The sequence below is a fragment of the Cucurbita maxima genome, unplaced genomic scaffold, assembly GCF_002738345.1.
Source record: "Cucurbita maxima cultivar Rimu unplaced genomic scaffold, Cmax_1.0 Cma_Scf00034, whole genome shotgun sequence".
NCBI lineage: Eukaryota > Viridiplantae > Streptophyta > Magnoliopsida > Cucurbitales > Cucurbitaceae > Cucurbita > Cucurbita maxima.
Window position 1 is genome coordinate 229,081 of NW_019272050.1, and position 16,955 is coordinate 246,035.

General features: G+C 35.4%; 3 protein-coding genes and 1 long non-coding RNA gene across 8 annotated transcripts; 2 read left to right on the forward strand and 2 right to left on the reverse strand.

Annotated features, from left to right (window-relative positions):
• On the forward strand, positions 1-6,507 carry LOC111467527 (R3H domain-containing protein 1-like). 2 transcript variants are annotated; one of them, XM_023112458.1, is made up of 6 exons: positions 1-620; positions 2,920-3,631; positions 3,862-4,225; positions 4,534-4,923; positions 5,870-6,102; positions 6,203-6,507. In XM_023112458.1, the coding sequence occupies exons 1-4, from the start codon at positions 329-331 to the stop codon at positions 4,582-4,584; spliced, it is 1,419 nt and encodes a 472-aa protein (XP_022968226.1). In that variant the 5' UTR covers positions 1-328; the 3' UTR covers positions 4,585-4,923; positions 5,870-6,102; positions 6,203-6,507. The 2 variants fall into 2 exon arrangements, with proteins under 2 accessions (XP_022968226.1, XP_022968225.1); XM_023112457.1 differs by having other exon boundaries at positions 5,870-6,507.
• Positions 6,508-7,355: 848 nt separating this feature from the next.
• On the forward strand, positions 7,356-10,348 carry LOC111467530. 3 transcript variants are annotated; one of them, XR_002714581.1, is made up of 6 exons: positions 7,357-8,011; positions 9,188-9,367; positions 9,512-9,626; positions 9,706-9,922; positions 10,027-10,129; positions 10,218-10,348. It is a non-coding gene; the product is annotated as an uncharacterized LOC111467530 (long non-coding RNA). The 3 variants fall into 3 exon arrangements; XR_002714580.1 differs by having other exon boundaries at positions 7,359-8,011; positions 9,744-9,922; XR_002714579.1 differs by having other exon boundaries at positions 7,356-8,011; positions 9,512-9,922.
• Positions 10,349-11,489: 1,141 nt separating this feature from the next.
• Positions 11,490-13,147, reverse strand: LOC111467529. The gene is made up of 3 exons (XM_023112462.1): positions 12,992-13,147; positions 12,599-12,711; positions 11,490-11,747 (listed from the first exon to the last, which is right to left on the reverse strand). The coding sequence occupies exons 1-3, from the start codon at positions 13,137-13,139 to the stop codon at positions 11,547-11,549; spliced, it is 462 nt and encodes a 153-aa protein (XP_022968230.1). The 5' UTR covers positions 13,140-13,147; the 3' UTR covers positions 11,490-11,546.
• Positions 13,148-13,907: 760 nt separating this feature from the next.
• LOC111467528 lies at positions 13,908-16,287 on the reverse strand. Of its 2 annotated transcripts, none has more exons than XM_023112459.1 (5): positions 16,134-16,287; positions 15,970-16,060; positions 15,482-15,617; positions 15,205-15,392; positions 13,908-14,000 (listed from the first exon to the last, which is right to left on the reverse strand). In XM_023112459.1, exons 1-4 carry the CDS (start codon positions 16,281-16,283, stop codon positions 15,278-15,280), a joined length of 492 nt encoding a protein of 163 aa, XP_022968227.1. In that variant the 5' UTR covers positions 16,284-16,287; the 3' UTR covers positions 13,908-14,000; positions 15,205-15,277. The 2 variants fall into 2 exon arrangements, with proteins under 2 accessions (XP_022968227.1, XP_022968229.1); XM_023112461.1 differs by having other exon boundaries at positions 13,932-13,990.
• Positions 16,288-16,955: the final 668 nt, after the last annotated feature.

Consider the following 16,955-nt stretch of genomic DNA (forward strand, 5'->3'; position numbering starts at 1 on the left):
CCAACACTTCCGAGACTTACACACGCAAACCAAGAGACGCGAGAGAGGATATCGTGCGCGTCGCAGCCACGCAAACCTTTGACACGGTCTCAAACCATTCAACTTTCTTGATCGATCATTCCCGTCGCCAAATTCTCTCTAGACTCTTCTGATTTTCGTCTTCCGTCATCCGTCACGGCGGTCGAAAGTCGAAACCCTAATCCCTAAATGCAATTCCGATCCCTAAATTCGTCTGCTACCTCGATCTCCTCATTGGGGGCGTTTACTCTCTGATCTTTGATGTCTCGCTTCGTGCCAGGATTTTAGAGTTCTCGTCCTTCGTCTCGCCATGGACGGCTCTGCGGTTGAGGATCTCGGAGCACCGGAGTCATGGGAGGTCGCCGATTTGGACGAGGCTATGAGCCGATTGATGCTCCCTTCTTCGTCTCCTTTGAAGAATTCCAAATCATTGGACCACTCCGTTGCCGATGCTGCTCTTGGTTCTCATTCTTCTTCCGCTTCGTTTCCGTCCCCTTCCGCGTCGACATCTTCTACTCCCGATAGGGCTTCCGAAGATGTTATCAACCAGGTTGATCAGTTCCTTCGCGAGGCTTTGCATAACCCTAGGGAGCGCCTATCAAGTAAGTCGTTTATTTAGCCTTCCTGTATTATGGATGGTGTGATTGGGTTCATGAGTTCTCTAATCCATATTTGGTACGTGGGAGATAATATAAAGTGGCTGGCCATGGCCCCCTCGAAGCTGGGCCGTAAGTAAGCGAATTTTAAAATGGAGAGCGATATTGTTTACTTTCTATTTTTGAGAATAAGATATACCCTTTATCTAAGCTGAAAATTCACAATCATAACTTCATACTTGAAAGAAAAAAGAAACCTCCAAGTTGGATTAACTGCATTAGAAGTATCATTACTAAAAAAACTATGTAGTGAATTTGGATAAGCGGCGTGACATTGGTTGAGAATTATATCATTAAACTAAGTGCTACAGTTTTAATCAATTCCAAGATAAAGGTTTGCAATGGTGGCTAAAAAATCTTGGGAAGATGTATTGTCCAATCTATGTAGGTTGGTGGAATCGAAGAAACAACTGATGAAAGAGTTGTAGGACTAAGTACAGGGCTGGAACATTAATAGAAGAAGGAATTTAAAAGATGGAGAAGAAAGGGAGTATTTGTTGCTATTGGATGTTTCGAATACTCGAGAGCTAAAAGTGGATCCAGATAGAAGAATTTGTGATTTGAATTCTTTTGGACAGTTCTCAGTTTAATTGATAGTAAGTTTCTTGACATGTTTAGATGAAGTTTTCGAGATGGAAGCATGTTAGGCTGTTAGGAAAGGATGGTGTCTAGAACAATCGAAAGTGTTCTTATTGTAAGCTAGTTTATGAAGTTTGAATACAATGCAAAGAGAGAAAAAAAAAGGTCCATATTTTGGTGCTGGTCTCTGTTATAAATTATATGAAGTCATTCACCACTTGTTATTTTGATTTATTTATCTTATTTGTTTTTATGCTTCTATGTTAGATTTTAAAAAAGAATTTGATGCTATACTTGTTGGACTTCATTGGGTGTTCTCAAAGAAGCATAGACATTTTAGTTTGGCTAATCGGTCAATGCCATGGGTGGCCAACCCCTAAAGCCCCCTTTTTAGGTTAGCTCCTGAAGGGGGTTGGCCAAAAACCATTTGGCAAGTGAAAGGGTTAGCATGGAATGAATAATGTTTCACGCTTGTCGGAATCAAGTAATTTAGTGTCCTGACCATCTATAGCAAGAGGATGTCTTTGCTTCAATTGAGATGAAATTTTCAGAAAGATTTGTTCTTCCAATATCTATGGATTGGGGATTGGGATTGGAGATTAGGACAGTTTTGGTTTCTAGAATGTAGTAAGGTCAAACAGTTGCCTTGTGAGAAGGAAACTTTTAGATATTAAAAAAAAAAAAAAAAAAAAAAAAAAAAAAAAAAAAAAAAAAAAAAAAAAAAAAAAAAAAAAAAAAAAAAAAAAAAAAAAAAAAAAAAAAAAAAATCTGTGAAGTCTTCAAAGGAGAAGTTTAGGTTCTTTGAAATTATTTCGCATAGGAAATATGACAAAATATGAAGATAGAAAGAAATAATTTGATTTTTGGTGTTAGAAACCACTTACGATGAAGAAAAGGGTTAGCATTGATGGGAAAATGGTTTAGAGCCACATACAGAACTAAGTATTATAGTTGTCAGAAAATCTATGGTGAGGTGGATGCTTCATTGAACTGGAAGTCTCTTGCTTGCTTCCAGCCTGGAGGTTTTGTCAGAAAATATCGAGGAATTGTTTTGTGGGCACAGTTTCTGGAGGAAAGGCACAAGATTTCGTAGCTTAATTCCATTGAAACTTTCATACAGGGAGAATAGGGATAGAAAGAAATAGGGGGCTATTTAAAGTATAGTTGTATGGGTTGGGGAGAGGTTCTAGATTTAGATAAATTTCATGCCTTTGTTGGTCTTCACATTTTGATGCCTTATGTAATTGTACTTAGTCTTTATAAAATCAAAGTGGAGTAGGGTTTGTTAATACTATATGGATACGAGTGGACATAAATAGAGTTATAGCTTTTCACCTTAGCTGGGGAAATTGTTTCTCTTAAAAAACCATCACCATGTAAAAGCATAATCAGGAATCAAATTTCTTGTAATCTGGAAGTTTGTTGCTTACTTCAAAGCATTTTTTTTTCCTGTTGGACGCTGAAATTTCTTTAGACAAATGAAAATTGAGACAATCTAAGGGTAGAAAGCACTCTACAAAGGTGCCGACAAACTCATTTCCTCGTCTACTTGAATTCTGACTCGTACTCCTGTGGCTTATTTGCTGTGCTTCATTTATTTTGTTGAAATATGGTATTAATGAGCTTTTCCCTCTATTGATGATATTGTATACTTTCATTGCTTTAGTTTTGCGCATGGAGCAAGATGTTGAGAAATTTATCTGTGATCCTGCTCGACAACAACTAGAGTTTCAGCAGTTGCCTACGTCATATTTACGGTTAGCTGCCCATCGGGTAGCCCAACATTATTCATTGCAGTCCATGGTTCTACTGGACAACAGTTTACCTGATGGGTCTGGTTCCAAAATTATTGTTCGCAAGACTTCTGAATGCCGTCTTCCAGCTATCCGACTTGCAGATATTCCTGTTAATCTACCCACTGAAGAAAATAATACCATGAAGGTTGCTATCAAACAGAGGCCACAGAAACGGTCCCAAGTAGCCAGAGATGCAAGTTCAAATTCATCAAAATCAGGGGGTTCTAAAAGTGTGGAAGAAAGGAAGGAGGAGTATAATAAAGCTCGTGCTCGAATATTTAACTCCGGCAGCAATTCAGGTAGTAATGCTGGTGGGAAAGTAGATGCTGATCCTAGGCTGCAGGATAGTTTTCGTGGTTCCTTGGGTGCTGCAAAGGTTGAGGAGAAGATGATTTCTGGAGTTCCTGATACAAATTTTAGTAGGGGTTTGATTGACTGTTCTACGAGTAGCAGTAGAATAAGTAGAAGTAGGACTGACAAGGAGCTGCCTAGTAGGCAGCACAAACCAAATAGTAGAGTAGCCATTTTTAGAGATCGTGAGATTGACAGCAAGGACCCCGATTATGACAGGAACTACGATAGGTATGAAATGCATCCATTATTCTCTTGGCTTTATCCTATATATATATATATTTCAAATCATAAGGTAATTTCTAATCATAAAGTTAATGCTAGATGAATGAAATAAAGAGGGCGTTTTAATTGACGAGTGTCGATTTCATATTTATAAAATTTTCCATTTGGGATGCATCATGAATTTTCTTGATGGGATAGCAGTTTAGCCAAATGTCTGGTTGTAAATTCTTCTTCAGGTATATGCAGAGATTTGACCCTGGGTTCAGCTTCAGTGGTGGGCCGTACACTGTGCAGCCCATGTACGCTCCTGCAGTAAACTACAACACTGAATTTCCCCAACTTGGCTCTGCTCCTAGACAGGCTGTTTCGGAATGTCAGCCTAGACCACTCCCTCCACATGTATCTGGGCCATGGAATGCCCAATCATCTCCTGCAGGATTGGGGTACGGTCATCGAGAAGCAATGATTAGACCTTTTAATCCAAATGTTGATGCACATTCGTCTTCTGGTGTGTACCTGCATTCCTCTCAGTATCCCTGTCAGCAGTCTGGAATGCATTTTATCCATCCGCACGAACAAGCTCATCAACCCTTTTCACTGGTTTGTGCTTGCGAACTGTTTTATCGAATCTGATTTTTCATGAAACAAGCCTTTTATGCCAAGCTGTGCAAGTCCTTCCCTTCCTTGGATGTTTGTGCTGGTGATATTTTATTGAGTAGCTTTGACACTATCCTACTTAATGGAAGTATCTACTGAATGGCAAGCGTTTCCTTTTGTTCGAATGATTTTTATTATTGTCCTTGTATGATTTAGATTGCTACCTTTCTTCTGGCTACTTAAAGACAATGTACCAGAGTGGGTTTCTTTTTCATTCACACACTGTTGACCCAGATCTTATGGTTTTGCAGCAATACCAACAGCAACCAGATGCAAGTTTTGGATTAGCGCGGCCCCGGTAAGGGGCATGGGCCATGCCTGCTCCCTGCCATCTGGTAGCTAAGATTTATCATGGGCTTTTCATTGTACATTTTTTACTTGAAATGGCAGGGGGCAGGCATGAAGACTGAGGTGGGTAGAGAAGAAGCATCTATATTTTCTGAGACTTAATATGCTTCTTTCCACCATCAGTTTCATTGGAGCTTCTTGCATCGATTATGGTTGATGAAGAAGCTCATTGCTTTGGAATTTGCGTTAGTAGGCTGAGCTGTTTAGGTTGCTCTTGCTACTGATAATGACGAAAAGTTAAATCGAAGAATCAGCAACTCGCTGGGAATTTACCTGCAAGATCTTGGACGAAGGTATTTGATTTTTTTGAATGATATATCAACTGTTACCCTGCCTACACTACCCTTGCATTCTCTGTAAGTTTAACTTGAAACAAACGAGAAAAAATGAAAACGTGGATAAAAATTATTTTGTAATATTTGTTTGCTTTATGTCTGTTGATATAGTTTTAAGCTTTAGAACAATGTTATCATCTTCTTTAATGTCTGGTCTTTTAGTTGTTTACAATGTTACAGTCAAATGAAGGACAGTATATTGTTGGGAGGATATTAGAGGCTGTTAATTCTCAACTAGGGGATTTCTTCTTTTCATGTTGAGCCTACTATTTCTAAACCTATATTAGAGTGTCTTGTAAGGCTCAAAAGTTGTTAGGTGCTCCGTTTTATTTTTCCATTGAGGCCGAACCTAAACCTGTGCTCGAGAGATAGCTATCCATATACTGATAAGAGATATATGGACTCTCGAGAAGAGAGGAGCTAAGGTGGTCCCTCTTGGACTGCCCGGATCCCACGAGTGAATAGAAAGTCGAATCTACATTGGATCTCACCTGAATAGATCCATCTATCTTCCTGAGGAGAAGCTTGGTTTCAAACTCCGGTTCAATCAGGAGAATTACACCATGCTAATGTCTCTTGGATGATCTACATCTTAGTCTCAGGGTCAGGCGCTGTTGAGCACATTGAACTATCTATGTGGCTGATAGCCCTCAACCCTATACAACGACGTAATTATCAGGGGTGTGCTTTACCACTGAGCTACTAATAGCCTGTCGTGTGGGACTCCCGCTAAAATGAATTCTTGCACTGTGCTCTTTTGACATGGCTAGTACTGTTGATTTTTAGCTTCAGCTTTTTTGGCATAGCCATCATGCCCTATTATTTCTCTCCATTCGTTATTTTGGCTTCTCTTTAACCATGAAGTTCCGTTCCAGTTCTGAAGTTATATTGTTTACTTCTTCAGCGCATGGGAGGATATGGTTCTTCATCATTGCAAAACTAAAACTCAGAGCTGTGCTGCTAAGAACGCTAACGCTTCCGCCAAATGAAATGCCAATGACACGACCATGATCAGAAAATCATCGAATAGACGGATCTAGAGAGATCTGTAGCCTGCCCAGCTCGAGTATAATTGGAGACCTCGTAATCTCGTCAACATCGATTCCACAGATTTTCCCTACACACTGTCTAAATCCTGTAAGTGCACCGATTAGTTTCAGTTTCATTTCAATGGCATTCCCTTAAAATTAACAACGCACATACGCCACGCCCTACAAATATCCTTTCTTGTTGCAAGGGCAACGATGGATGTGTGGGAAATGAAAATTGTGTTTCGGCTACTTGTGGGGTCGAGTGGCGTTTTCACATTAGATGGGCAGGTATGAAATCTTTAGAAATGTGGCACTCCTTATATGAAGAGCATGAAACTCATACTTTGAATGTAAATTTGAGGGATGCCTCAATCACCATACTGCATACAACATAACTTCAGCTTCTCGTATCTTGAAAAATCTGGGTACTACTTCGACACCTTTCTATATTCTGTTTTAATATAGTATTAGTAAATGATTATGTGGTGAATGTTAATTATAGGTTTGATTATATGCTGAAAATTGTTCTGTTTTTTTTTTTTTTTTTTTTTTTTTTTTTTTTTTTTTTTTTTTTTTTTTTTTTTTTTTTTTTTTTTTTTTTTTTTTTTAATTTGATAGAAATTCATTGAAAATGTGTAGTTAATTGCCTTTTCCCCTTAGTTAGTTTATTTTTAGAGAAATTCAAGTTTTTCATAAAAATAGTGAATTTGAGTAGTTTAGTACCATACTTGTAATATTTTTAGTTCTCTTATCTTATTTTATTTTCTCTAAATATTTGCTTAGAATCAAGTTTTTTAGAAGGGTCGAGAATATACGTTCTGTCGATTCCACCGTCTTCGGTGTAATTATATTATTATTATTATTTTGACACTACATATTATTATATACTTTATGCCAAATGGATCGTATGTATTTTGACTATTATTTCTAGAAAATCATCTTGGTAAAAAAAAATATATATATATATATATATATATATATATATTATATTATATTTCTTACCATGAGTGGTAACAAATAATATTCTATGTTTTACTTTTATATTTCAATAATATGATAGAAATTAGTGGTGAATTAGCATTCGAATTTTAGAGAGAAAAGATTGAAGGTGACATCAGCGGAGTCTCTAAAATATTATAAAAATATTTTTATATTATTTTTAAAATTATTTAAAATGTAAATTGCTAATCTATTAGGTCATTATATATATAGTTATCCCATGTGGTTTAAACCACTTGTTAAATACACATTTTTTTCCATGAGAAAAATGAACCCAAGAAGTTGCCTATATTAATTTTTATTAAAAATAATAGTCAAATATGTTTTCGATAAAATTGAAAAAAATAAAATAACATATTTGAAAATTGAGATAATAAAACTTGCGACAAAATAAATAAATAATATTCAAACATTTCCTACGCTATAAATAAGTCGGAGTCCAAAACTTATGTTTTATTTCTTCTTTCAACAGTTTCCCGCCGAAGTTCAGTTGGGACTAAGAGCGAGGAACCCTAACCCCTAGAGATTCAATGCAATCCGAGTTCCTTAATTTATCTGCGATCTTCGGTTTGATGCATTTTTTCTCCATTTCTTGTCTTGCTGCGTTCTGTATGGCACGGGAAAATCCACCGTTGCCATCAATCGCGCCAAATTTCATCTCTCGATTAATTTTCTTGTTCTGCCGCTTTCCGACACTGAAGCCTTAACTCCTAGAGATTAATCATGCAATCTGAGTTTTCGATTACCTTCGATCTTTGTTTTCGATGCTTTTTTGTTCTCTAATGCTTCGATTGCTGCCAAGAGCATAGAGGTTTAGTCATTTTTCTTATTATGGAGAACTCTGCAGCAGAGGATCTCGTAAATCCTGAGTCATGGAAGGTCGCTGACTCTCGATCGTTCATGGACGGTGCTGTTCTCTCGATCGTTCGATTCCTGGCAAGAATTTGACAAGTCTATTCTTCAGGTTGATCGGTTGCTTCGTGAGGCTTTTCAGAATCCTTGCAAACGCTTATCGAGTAAGTGGTTTATTGTTTACTCGTCTCGACGAACATCGCCATCTGTTTTACTTGTCTGAATCACTCTACTTGACATCGTGTTATTTGTGTGGTATTTTGTTGCTATTGGTGGTGATTTCTCGGAGGAATACTCCAATTACATGTTTAAAATCAGATAGAATAAAATTACTTATGATATCGTGAGTCTCATTTCCTTCTCGGTATGTTTACGTTATCTTTAATGGATTTTTTCTGTACTAGGCGGATAGAATAAAATTTCTGATAATATTGTAGGTTCGTTTTCCTTCCTTTCCTTTTGTTTTCTATACGCATGCATGTATACGCTGAGTTCTTATATGCGGTGTTCCAAGTAGGTTTGCGATTTGATTTCTGGAAAGTACTCTCTAATAGCATTTCTTTTTTGTACAAGGTAGTAGCATAAATTGCCGACTATATCGTAGATTTCCTTTCCTTTTAGTGCATAATCTACATTGAGTACGCTGTGGTGGTGAAGGTGATTAATAGTCTTTCCACTTGATTATTGAATAAAACTTCTGTCTATCGATTGCAGATTTCCTTTCCTTTTCTATACTACATGCACACAAAGGTCTATGTTGAGTTCATAGTATTTCCACTCGATTTCTCATGCTAATGATTTAATGCTGATGGTTACTGTTCAGGTCTCTGTTAGGTAGAGAATCCCTATATTATCTAGGTTAAATTACAAGTTTAGTAATTAAATTTTCATTTGTGTTTATTTAGTTCATGAACCTTTAAATGTATTTAATAGGTCCTCAAACTTTTAATTTTCTCCATTACATATTTAACATTTTTTTAAAAATTAATCTATCTCTTAGATATGAAATTGAATTATATGTTATGATCCTAGGTTTGTAAATTTTAAAAACATCAAATAGGAAAGATTTATTGAACACATAATTTTGACTAAAGTTTATGGACGTAATTTTTAGTAGTTTAAGAATCCAATAAAGACAATGTTTAGGGATTTCATCTATTATAGCTCGTTGTTTACTTAGTTTGTTTGCTGATTTTGTAGTTGGTTTATTAGCTGGTAGTTAAGCTGGAAAAACCATGGTAAACAGAGTTCTACGTCCTGTTGTTGTGAACGAATTTCGGGATCTTCTCAGAGATAGGATTCTTCTGAATCTCAACCTCGGCCACTTTTTCCCTGTGTAGGTGCTCATTGCCCTGAAGATATAAGGTCTGGCCCTCCATAGAGTTATTTGGCCTTTTAGTTTAAAGGTTTGATGCACACTACACATCAGCCATTTTTCTGCATTCCTCTCGGTATCTTTTCCAGCAGTCTGAAATGCCTTTTATTCCTCGTCACGAGCAAGTTCATCATCCCCTTTCTCGGTATGAACATCAATAACGCCTTCCATTTAAACTCAGCTTCATTGCAGACGAACCCTTAAAAACTTTCCTTCCATTTATTTTGGTATCTTCCTTTATTTCTCACATGATTTTGATTTTTTGGGCTTGTATATGGTCAACTGGTAGTTGAAAGGTTGGAAGGTGTACGATAGCAAAAATCCATCCATCTCACATCGCCTTGGGCATGCAACCCAAAAATATCGAAAGACAACTTGCTTGAAGAAAACTCTTTTAGAGCCAGGTACAAGTCAAGTCCCTTCGATTCGACAACAAAAGTTGGTTATAAAATAGTTTTTTGGTCAGCTTTCCCATTCTTTCAGACGTGGCAGTGTCTAATATGAGGTTCCTTCTGCCTCAGACAGCTTCGAGGTTCCCATTGATTATAGAGGATGAAACTACTAAACTTGCTTATGTTCTTGGAGTGCTCTTTCTATAAAAAAGATTGAGTAGGAAAAACAATTGGTTTCAATCGAGATTTCCCTGACTTCTTAGGCACATGAGGAATTGGCCTAACACCTTTTCGATCGAAATCCCAATGTATTGTCATTTTAACTCCTTGTACTTTTTTATTCCTTACCTTTAAAGCATTTACCAGGTTTGTTTCTTCGATTTATTTTGCTAACTTCCTTTTTTGCCTTTAGCTTTTGGATTAGCTTTGTCTCTATAAGGGCATCGGCCAAGCCTACACCGTTTCGTTTAATGCTTATTCTCCTCAAATGGTGGGGCCGAGCATAGAGAACTGAGGTAGAATCTAATGACCTATTACTTTTATGAACTTTATGTGGATGCTTCCCACAATTAGTTTCATTGGATGATTCTTGCATGTTTTTAGAATGATCGAGAATGTCGATGGATTGAAAGTTGCACCAACAAGCAGAGCTATACAATCTCTTTTGCATGTTTTTATTAAATTTTGTACTTCTCAAGCATTTGATTGATTTTTAAATTGAAAAACAACCCCAATTTGATGGCTATCCTTTTTTCTTTTGTACATATTGTTTTTCAATTTTGAAAACGACTTTTCAGTTTGAATTGAGGATAAAACAAATTTCTTTGTTGTGTTTAACTATCATTTTATTATCTGTTTTTTATTAATTTTGAAAAACAAAGCAAGTTTTGGTAAACATTAATTAATTTTAGGCCCACTAAATGATTACTTGGATTTTATTTTTTAGTTTTTAAAAAGTTGCGAATATAAATACTACTTTTTAGGTTCATTGATGTCAACTTATTTTTGCTTTTAAAATTTAGCTAATAATTTAAAAGTTACGAATATAAATACTATTTCTTTCTAGGTTCATTAATTAATGGTAAAATAATCACTGTTTTCAAAACAAAAAAATTAAATGGTTATTAGATGTTAGATTATTTTTACATGAGTCATTTTTGTATCCAGAAAAAAATTAAGCTTTGAAAATATATTTCAATTTTCTAGTTGCTAAATCATTAATAATAAAACTCTGAGTCTGCCTCCTACTTGCCTAACCCTTTCTAATAAAACTGTGGCTTTTTTTCTTCAGATGTTAGTTTTCGAAAAAAATAGAAAGAAAAAGAAAAAGTATCAGCCAAGATGATTTCAAACATATTTCCCTTTCCAAAATTGAAATTCTCTCCTGACATTAAAACTGTTTTCAATATATTTACTAATGTCAATCACACTGCATTTTTTCTTTCAAACTTTTTGTCTCAAAGTTCAATGAAAAAACTTAACAAAATTCTTTTAAAGATTGAAAGCAAAAAATTTGTTCCATCCTTAAAAACAAAAAACATCAAAAAGTAATTAGATGGTCTCATTTAATAACGTAGAGCTTTTGAAAATAAAAAAGACGAACAGTTTTCTTGTAACAGATAACAATTTTCTTGTAACAATTTTCTTTTAAAAAAGGGAACGATAAACTATTACTATGGATGGTTTAAAATTAATCAGATGTGAGTTTTAAAGTTCTCATTTTAAAACAAAAAATAAAAAAGTAATTAGAAGCCAACACTAAAAAAAAAAACTAAAACTATGGATGGTTTAAAATAAAAAAATAATTGTTAAATGAGACCTTTAAATTTGTTTCTGTTTTCCGCCTAAAAGGGAGGGTGGTGGATTTTGCATTTTTTTTTTCCTTAGTTTAAAAAATGTGTAGCATTTTATGTTTGTTTTCGAATGTAAATGTTAGGAGAACGCATAAATGGGTAGTAAATACCTTTTGTTGTGTTGTTTCCCTTTCCCTTTCCCTCCAATCAAACATCCAGCTTCAGCTCTTCTGTCAATGCTCGAAAACGTTTCATAAAAGGCCTTGAAATACACTTGTAAGCTGTGTCTACTACATCTTCCTTCCCGCAAATTTCTGTTATGCCACCAAAAACAACTTGCCTACATGGATTATGTTCAAAGACGGGCATGAAAATACATCAATGCAGCTTGTGCTAACCATTTTTATTTTTTCAGTGTACCCGACTTTTCCCAATTTGTCTATAGGAAAGATTGAATTCTTAGCCAAATTTTGATAACTATTTAAATATTATTTTATTTTATTTTTAAAAAAATTAATCTTATAACTTTTAGATATGAATTTCTCCATTTCTCATATACATTTTACAAATGTTTTCAAAATTCAAACACAATTTTCAAAAATAAAAAATCAAAGTTATATAAAAAAGGCTTAGAAACTATATCTTTTTTAATAATCTATAAGTTAAAAGTAAAAGTAGTCTGTATAAACTTATTTAAAAAAAAAAAAAAAAAATTCGAAGACTTAAAATAATTATTGATAACAGTCTGTCAACTCTAATCAATGGTTCAAAAATATCGAATTAAAGTTATTCCAAAATGTGAAAGAGAATTTAACTACATTGGACGGAGATATTTTCGTTTCCCATTTAAAAAAAAAAAAAAAAATCACAATATATATTTGAGGGAACAGTATTATGAGCTTTCCCCCTACTAATCTCATATGTATATCAACCCCATTACTGATCACAAAATGACATCACAACATTTAGAAGTAATTTTGAAATGATTAAAATCAATTTTGTCATGTATTTAATCATTTAAAATTAATTTAAATTTCGATTTTATATTTTCAAAGGCAATATTCTAACCATAAAAATTAATTTGAAATAATAAACTCATGCTTTGGAATAATTTTTCCATTTCAAAACCCCTTTTTAATAAATGGAGTGCAATAGCATACAGTGAAGAGGAGGAATCAGCTATTTATGTACCTGCGCATAGAAAGTTGAGGGATACCACAATCCACAGTACGGATGGAAGCTCCAGAACCAAGTATTGGACCAATGGTAGATCCACAACCCGTAGCATTTCTCACTACAAAATCCTACCATCATCACACGCAGCATTTGTGAATATTAATAATTAAAAAAAAAAAACTAAAACAAAAAATCTACCATGATATGCCCAATTTAGATGGAATCAATCAAAGTTATAATTTAGGTACTCAGAAAGGGAACCATATCTAATTTCAATATTAATAACAGTTCACAACAGTAGAATGAAAATTAGCATATGGTAAAGGGAATGTTCATAACTGGACTCAGTCAGCGCAAGAACTAAATTAATAGATAGTACTGGGAAAGGGGTAGAAGCCCGTGACATACCTGGCGTTGGTAAGTTATGAATTCTGCCTATTTCTCTGAAAAGAAATGATGTGACTCCGCTTGTAGCATAGCGCTGGTTCGCATTGCGCTTTATGACAAGTCCTTTTGGCATTTCGGGTCTGTGGTGTTCTTCTTCATGCTTATCCATAAGATTTGGATGAATATTTAGAATACAATTATATAGGGAAGAAATTAGAAGTTAAGATATGTAACAGAAGCATACTACATTTTCCTATACTGTGTTCAAATTAATCTTTATTGTAAACTAATCGAGTATGTTGAGTTTATTAAGAGTAGTCCCACGTTGACTAATTAAGAGGATGATCATGAATTTTATAAGTAAAGAATACAATTTCCATTGGAACGAGGGTTTTTGGAAAAACCAAAAACAAAAACCACAAAGTTTATGCTCAAAGTGAACAATATCATACCAGTGTGGAGGTTTGTGATTTTTGTTGAAAATGTAATTTTTTCGACCAGTTTACACTTATCTACATGTGGATAAACCAACAATAATATCTACGCTCTGACTCAAGAATAACTGTATTAGAAAGTAATTTTTTAGTCTTAGGAATTAGGAAACAGGTAAAGGTGATACAAATTAAACCATACAACACCTACAACCAGCAAAAATTTCGATGAGATGCAAAGCATTTGAAATTAAATCAGAACACCTCCAACTTTTTCAAGTTCATATACTCAATTAATTTAAGCTTGCTACTCGACTATTTCAAGTTCATATACTCAATTAATTTAAGCTTGCTACTCGACTATTTCAGTTACTTTTCCTATCATGAGTTAGTTCGCACGTTAAATGTATAGTACTTGATCTTTCAAGGGAAAGAAAAATCCTTTTCTACTTTGAATTGAACGTACCGAGAAATGATTGCCTAAAAGCGCGCTCAAAAGCACCTTCACCAACGTATCCTTGGCCTAAGCAGCTGGCTATGCGCCTCATGGCCTGAAACATGGTGGGTGCACCAGCTCCCTGAATTGAACCTGAGCCCACCTAAATAGGGAAAGTTAACGACTAATATATGTGTGTGTTTGTGTGTGAAACAGCTGTCAAGTAATGATCATACTAGGTTACTTAAAAGACAAGCAAATGACAATTATTTATTTGCAGAAAGAACCTTAATTCATCAATTACCTTACTACCAAGGAGGAGGTGAATTCAATTTCATCCACAAAAATCCCAACCAACTCCGGGAATCAATGAAATCCCGTCCTATAAAATGACCTCTCTTTGAACCACTCAAATCTTTTTGTTGTCACTAACACTTCTGAAGATCATTTGAATAACTGAAGGATCTTGATGCAGCAGACGAATTGGAACTAGATGAGTTGGAACCTTAGAATAAGCTAATATGTAAAAAGTTAACATAGTTTTGGATGTATCAAATAAGAAATAATTCTTTGGGATGCACTCTTTTACTAAGATTACAGAGCAGTGTAGTGAGACGTAGACATAGCAGTTGGAAGATTGATTTTAGAAACTCATAGTTTTCCCTCATTTTCTCATAAGAGTGAAAACGAGAAGATATTGAGGATACTTCCATATTGGAGGGTCTCTATATTTTATATCCTCGCTAGGTGGTGCAACAAATTATGTGAGGTCTTACATCAGTTGGAGAGGGAAATGAAGTATTACATATAAAGGGTGTGGAAACCTCTCCCTAGTAAACGCATTTTAAAATCGTAAGTCTGACGGCGATACATAACGGGCCAAAGTAGACAATATCTACTAGCGGTGGGGTTAGACTGTTACAAATTATCATCCTTGTCTGTCTTCTACATAATTCTTGTAGTTCTTCACAAAACATAGAGACTTGGAATAAAAATGATTGGGAAACTTCTGATCTCTTTTGGTTTTCATGCGCTTGGAAGGTATTGCTTTACCCTCTAGCAGAAAGTGTACCACCGGAGTATGGACCGATGATCATTCATCCCCTTATCTAGAAAATTCACTTCTACTCATCTTTCTAATGGCTGAAGGAAACAGAAATAGACTGCATTTCTGGTGATCAAAGGTGCCTAAAATCTTCAGTTCTATAATTAATAGGCAGTACTATCTTATCATAGCAATAGACATGATCAAATTATAAACAATTTATATGGAAGAGAGAGCAAATATGCAAATATCTTTGACCAATCCAAGAGATGCAAGACTTCCGGTCTGCATATCATCATATAGTACACAGTAAAACTATTACCTCTTCATTATCAAATAAAGCAACCATTCGAACTGCCTGTACACTCTTTAAGTCACTAGGCGACTCACAAGAATCAATAAGAGCTCTCAAAGCACAATAGCTTGACGCAAGGAAAGCTACAAACTGATGAGTAGACCAGGAGCAAAATCTTGCAAAACAAGTCAAGTAGCCGACTAGCCAGATTTCTTCTGTAGTTTCATAAGCCACATAAATTGAATAACAAATAAGCGGAATGATTTGCAGATCTGAAAATTAGAAGAAAAATTCTAGAACTCACTTTTCTCCTATGGAAAAGGCAACCAAACAAGACATATCTCGTGTAAAAAAATAGCATCCACAAGGCTTTAAGTACCACTCTTCAGCCTCGTTTAGCAAATGAAAACCAGCAGCAACTAATTGCCGTTTCGCTTCGGCTGCGAGAAAAAGGAAAAAATAGATAAAGAACACTGAGCAAGGTATCCGTATCACAAATTCTATCACCAGAATGTTGAATCGAAGGTATCTATGATTCCGCTATAAAAATTCCAAACCTCGGCCTCCAAGGTGAGAAGTGAACGACGAATCATGAATGCACGACAATAAACGAACACGTCGACTCGAAACAATTCAACAATAACAATTCAAATCACTCTACGGAATCAAAAAACTAGCAGCCACAGCGCTAATTAGGATTTATTGTCCAGTCAATACGCAAGGAACTCCTCTTCGAATCGAAGCACCAAATAAAAACATAGCGATAAAAGATGATACAAAAGCAATCAATACCTGTAGCATAAAACTGAGTCCATGACTCATTGAGATAGTCGAGAAGATCACCAACACTGCTCGAACTCGAACCAGCCTCCAAAGAAGAACTCTATATCACAACAAATATACGAACACATTACACAACTTTTCATTCAAAATGAGATAGAAAAACGGAGACGAACCTGAGGAGTCGAACAGAGAAGACGAGGAGTGAAAATTTTACGCGGAGTAGAGCAAGAGAAGTGAGAACACCTCGAGAGGAGCGTTGTCGACTTGAGAGCGGGAGGAGCAGAGTGAAGGAGATGCACTTGCAAGCGAGATATTCCCGCCATTTCTTCGTCCGGTTCTTCACAGACATCCAATTGATTGTTATATACATAGATTTTTTAATTTGGTAAATTGCTATTCGGCCCCTCTACTTTGGGTATTTCGGAATTCCCCTTTTAATAGTCGGGCAATAAATATCCCGCCAAAATAAGGTTTGTCCAAAAGTAAGTTGATAATTAAACAATTTTATAGCTCTAAATTTTACAAAATTATCGAATAAGTCACTTAATTTTCTAAATCAACAATTTAACCCTCGAATTTTTATTTATTTGCATTTTGATCTCTTCTCCATCATTTTTTTTGTTGTCTGTGCTCACGAATGTGATCTATGTGTTGGATGATAAAAGTCGCACGTCGGTTAATTTAGGAAATGATCATGAATTTATAAGTAAGAATATTATCTCTATTGGCTTGAGGCCTTTTGGAGAAACTAAAAACAAAGTCATGAGAGCGTACACTAAAAGTGGACAATATCATACTATTTTGGAGAGTCGTGTTCATCTAATACTACTTGGAATAAGGGTCGTCATTCTAAATTCATTTATGCTAATCGTGGGTCATTGAATTTGTCTCCTCGTGCGTTTGGAACAAGGGTTGTCATTCTAAGACGAAGGGGAACAGTTAAAATGGGAGACGAAGGAAGACGTGCGTTTGGAACAAGGGTAGCCATTCTAAGA

Bases quoted from the DNA above. Each gene is read 5' to 3' on its own strand.
- LOC111467527 (XM_023112457.1), top strand. From the start codon at position 329: ATGGACGGCTCTGCGGTTGAGGATCTCGGAGCACCGGAGTCATGGGAG. The intron at 621-2,919 runs GTAAGTCGTTTA...TCATTGCTTTAG, and splicing joins CCCTAGGGAGCGCCTATCAA to TTTTGCGCATGGAGCAAGAT. The intron at 4,226-4,533 runs GTTTGTGCTTGC...ATGGTTTTGCAG, and splicing joins CTCATCAACCCTTTTCACTG to CAATACCAACAGCAACCAGA.
- LOC111467529 (XM_023112462.1), bottom strand. From the start codon at position 13,139: ATGGATAAGCATGAAGAAGAACACCACAGACCCGAAATGCCAAAAGGA. The intron at 12,712-12,991 runs GTATGTCACGGG...TGATGATGGTAG, and splicing joins TCATAACTTACCAACGCCAG to GATTTTGTAGTGAGAAATGC. The intron at 11,748-12,598 runs GTACATAAATAG...TAATCCATGTAG, and splicing joins CCTCAACTTTCTATGCGCAG to GCAAGTTGTTTTTGGTGGCA.
- LOC111467528 (XM_023112459.1), bottom strand. From the start codon at position 16,283: ATGGCGGGAATATCTCGCTTGCAAGTGCATCTCCTTCACTCTGCTCCT. The intron at 15,618-15,969 runs GTATTGATTGCT...TTTTTCTCGCAG, and splicing joins GACTCAGTTTTATGCTACAG to CCGAAGCGAAACGGCAATTA. The intron at 15,393-15,481 runs GTGAGTTCTAGA...ATGAAACTACAG, and splicing joins GCCTTTTCCATAGGAGAAAA to AAGAAATCTGGCTAGTCGGC.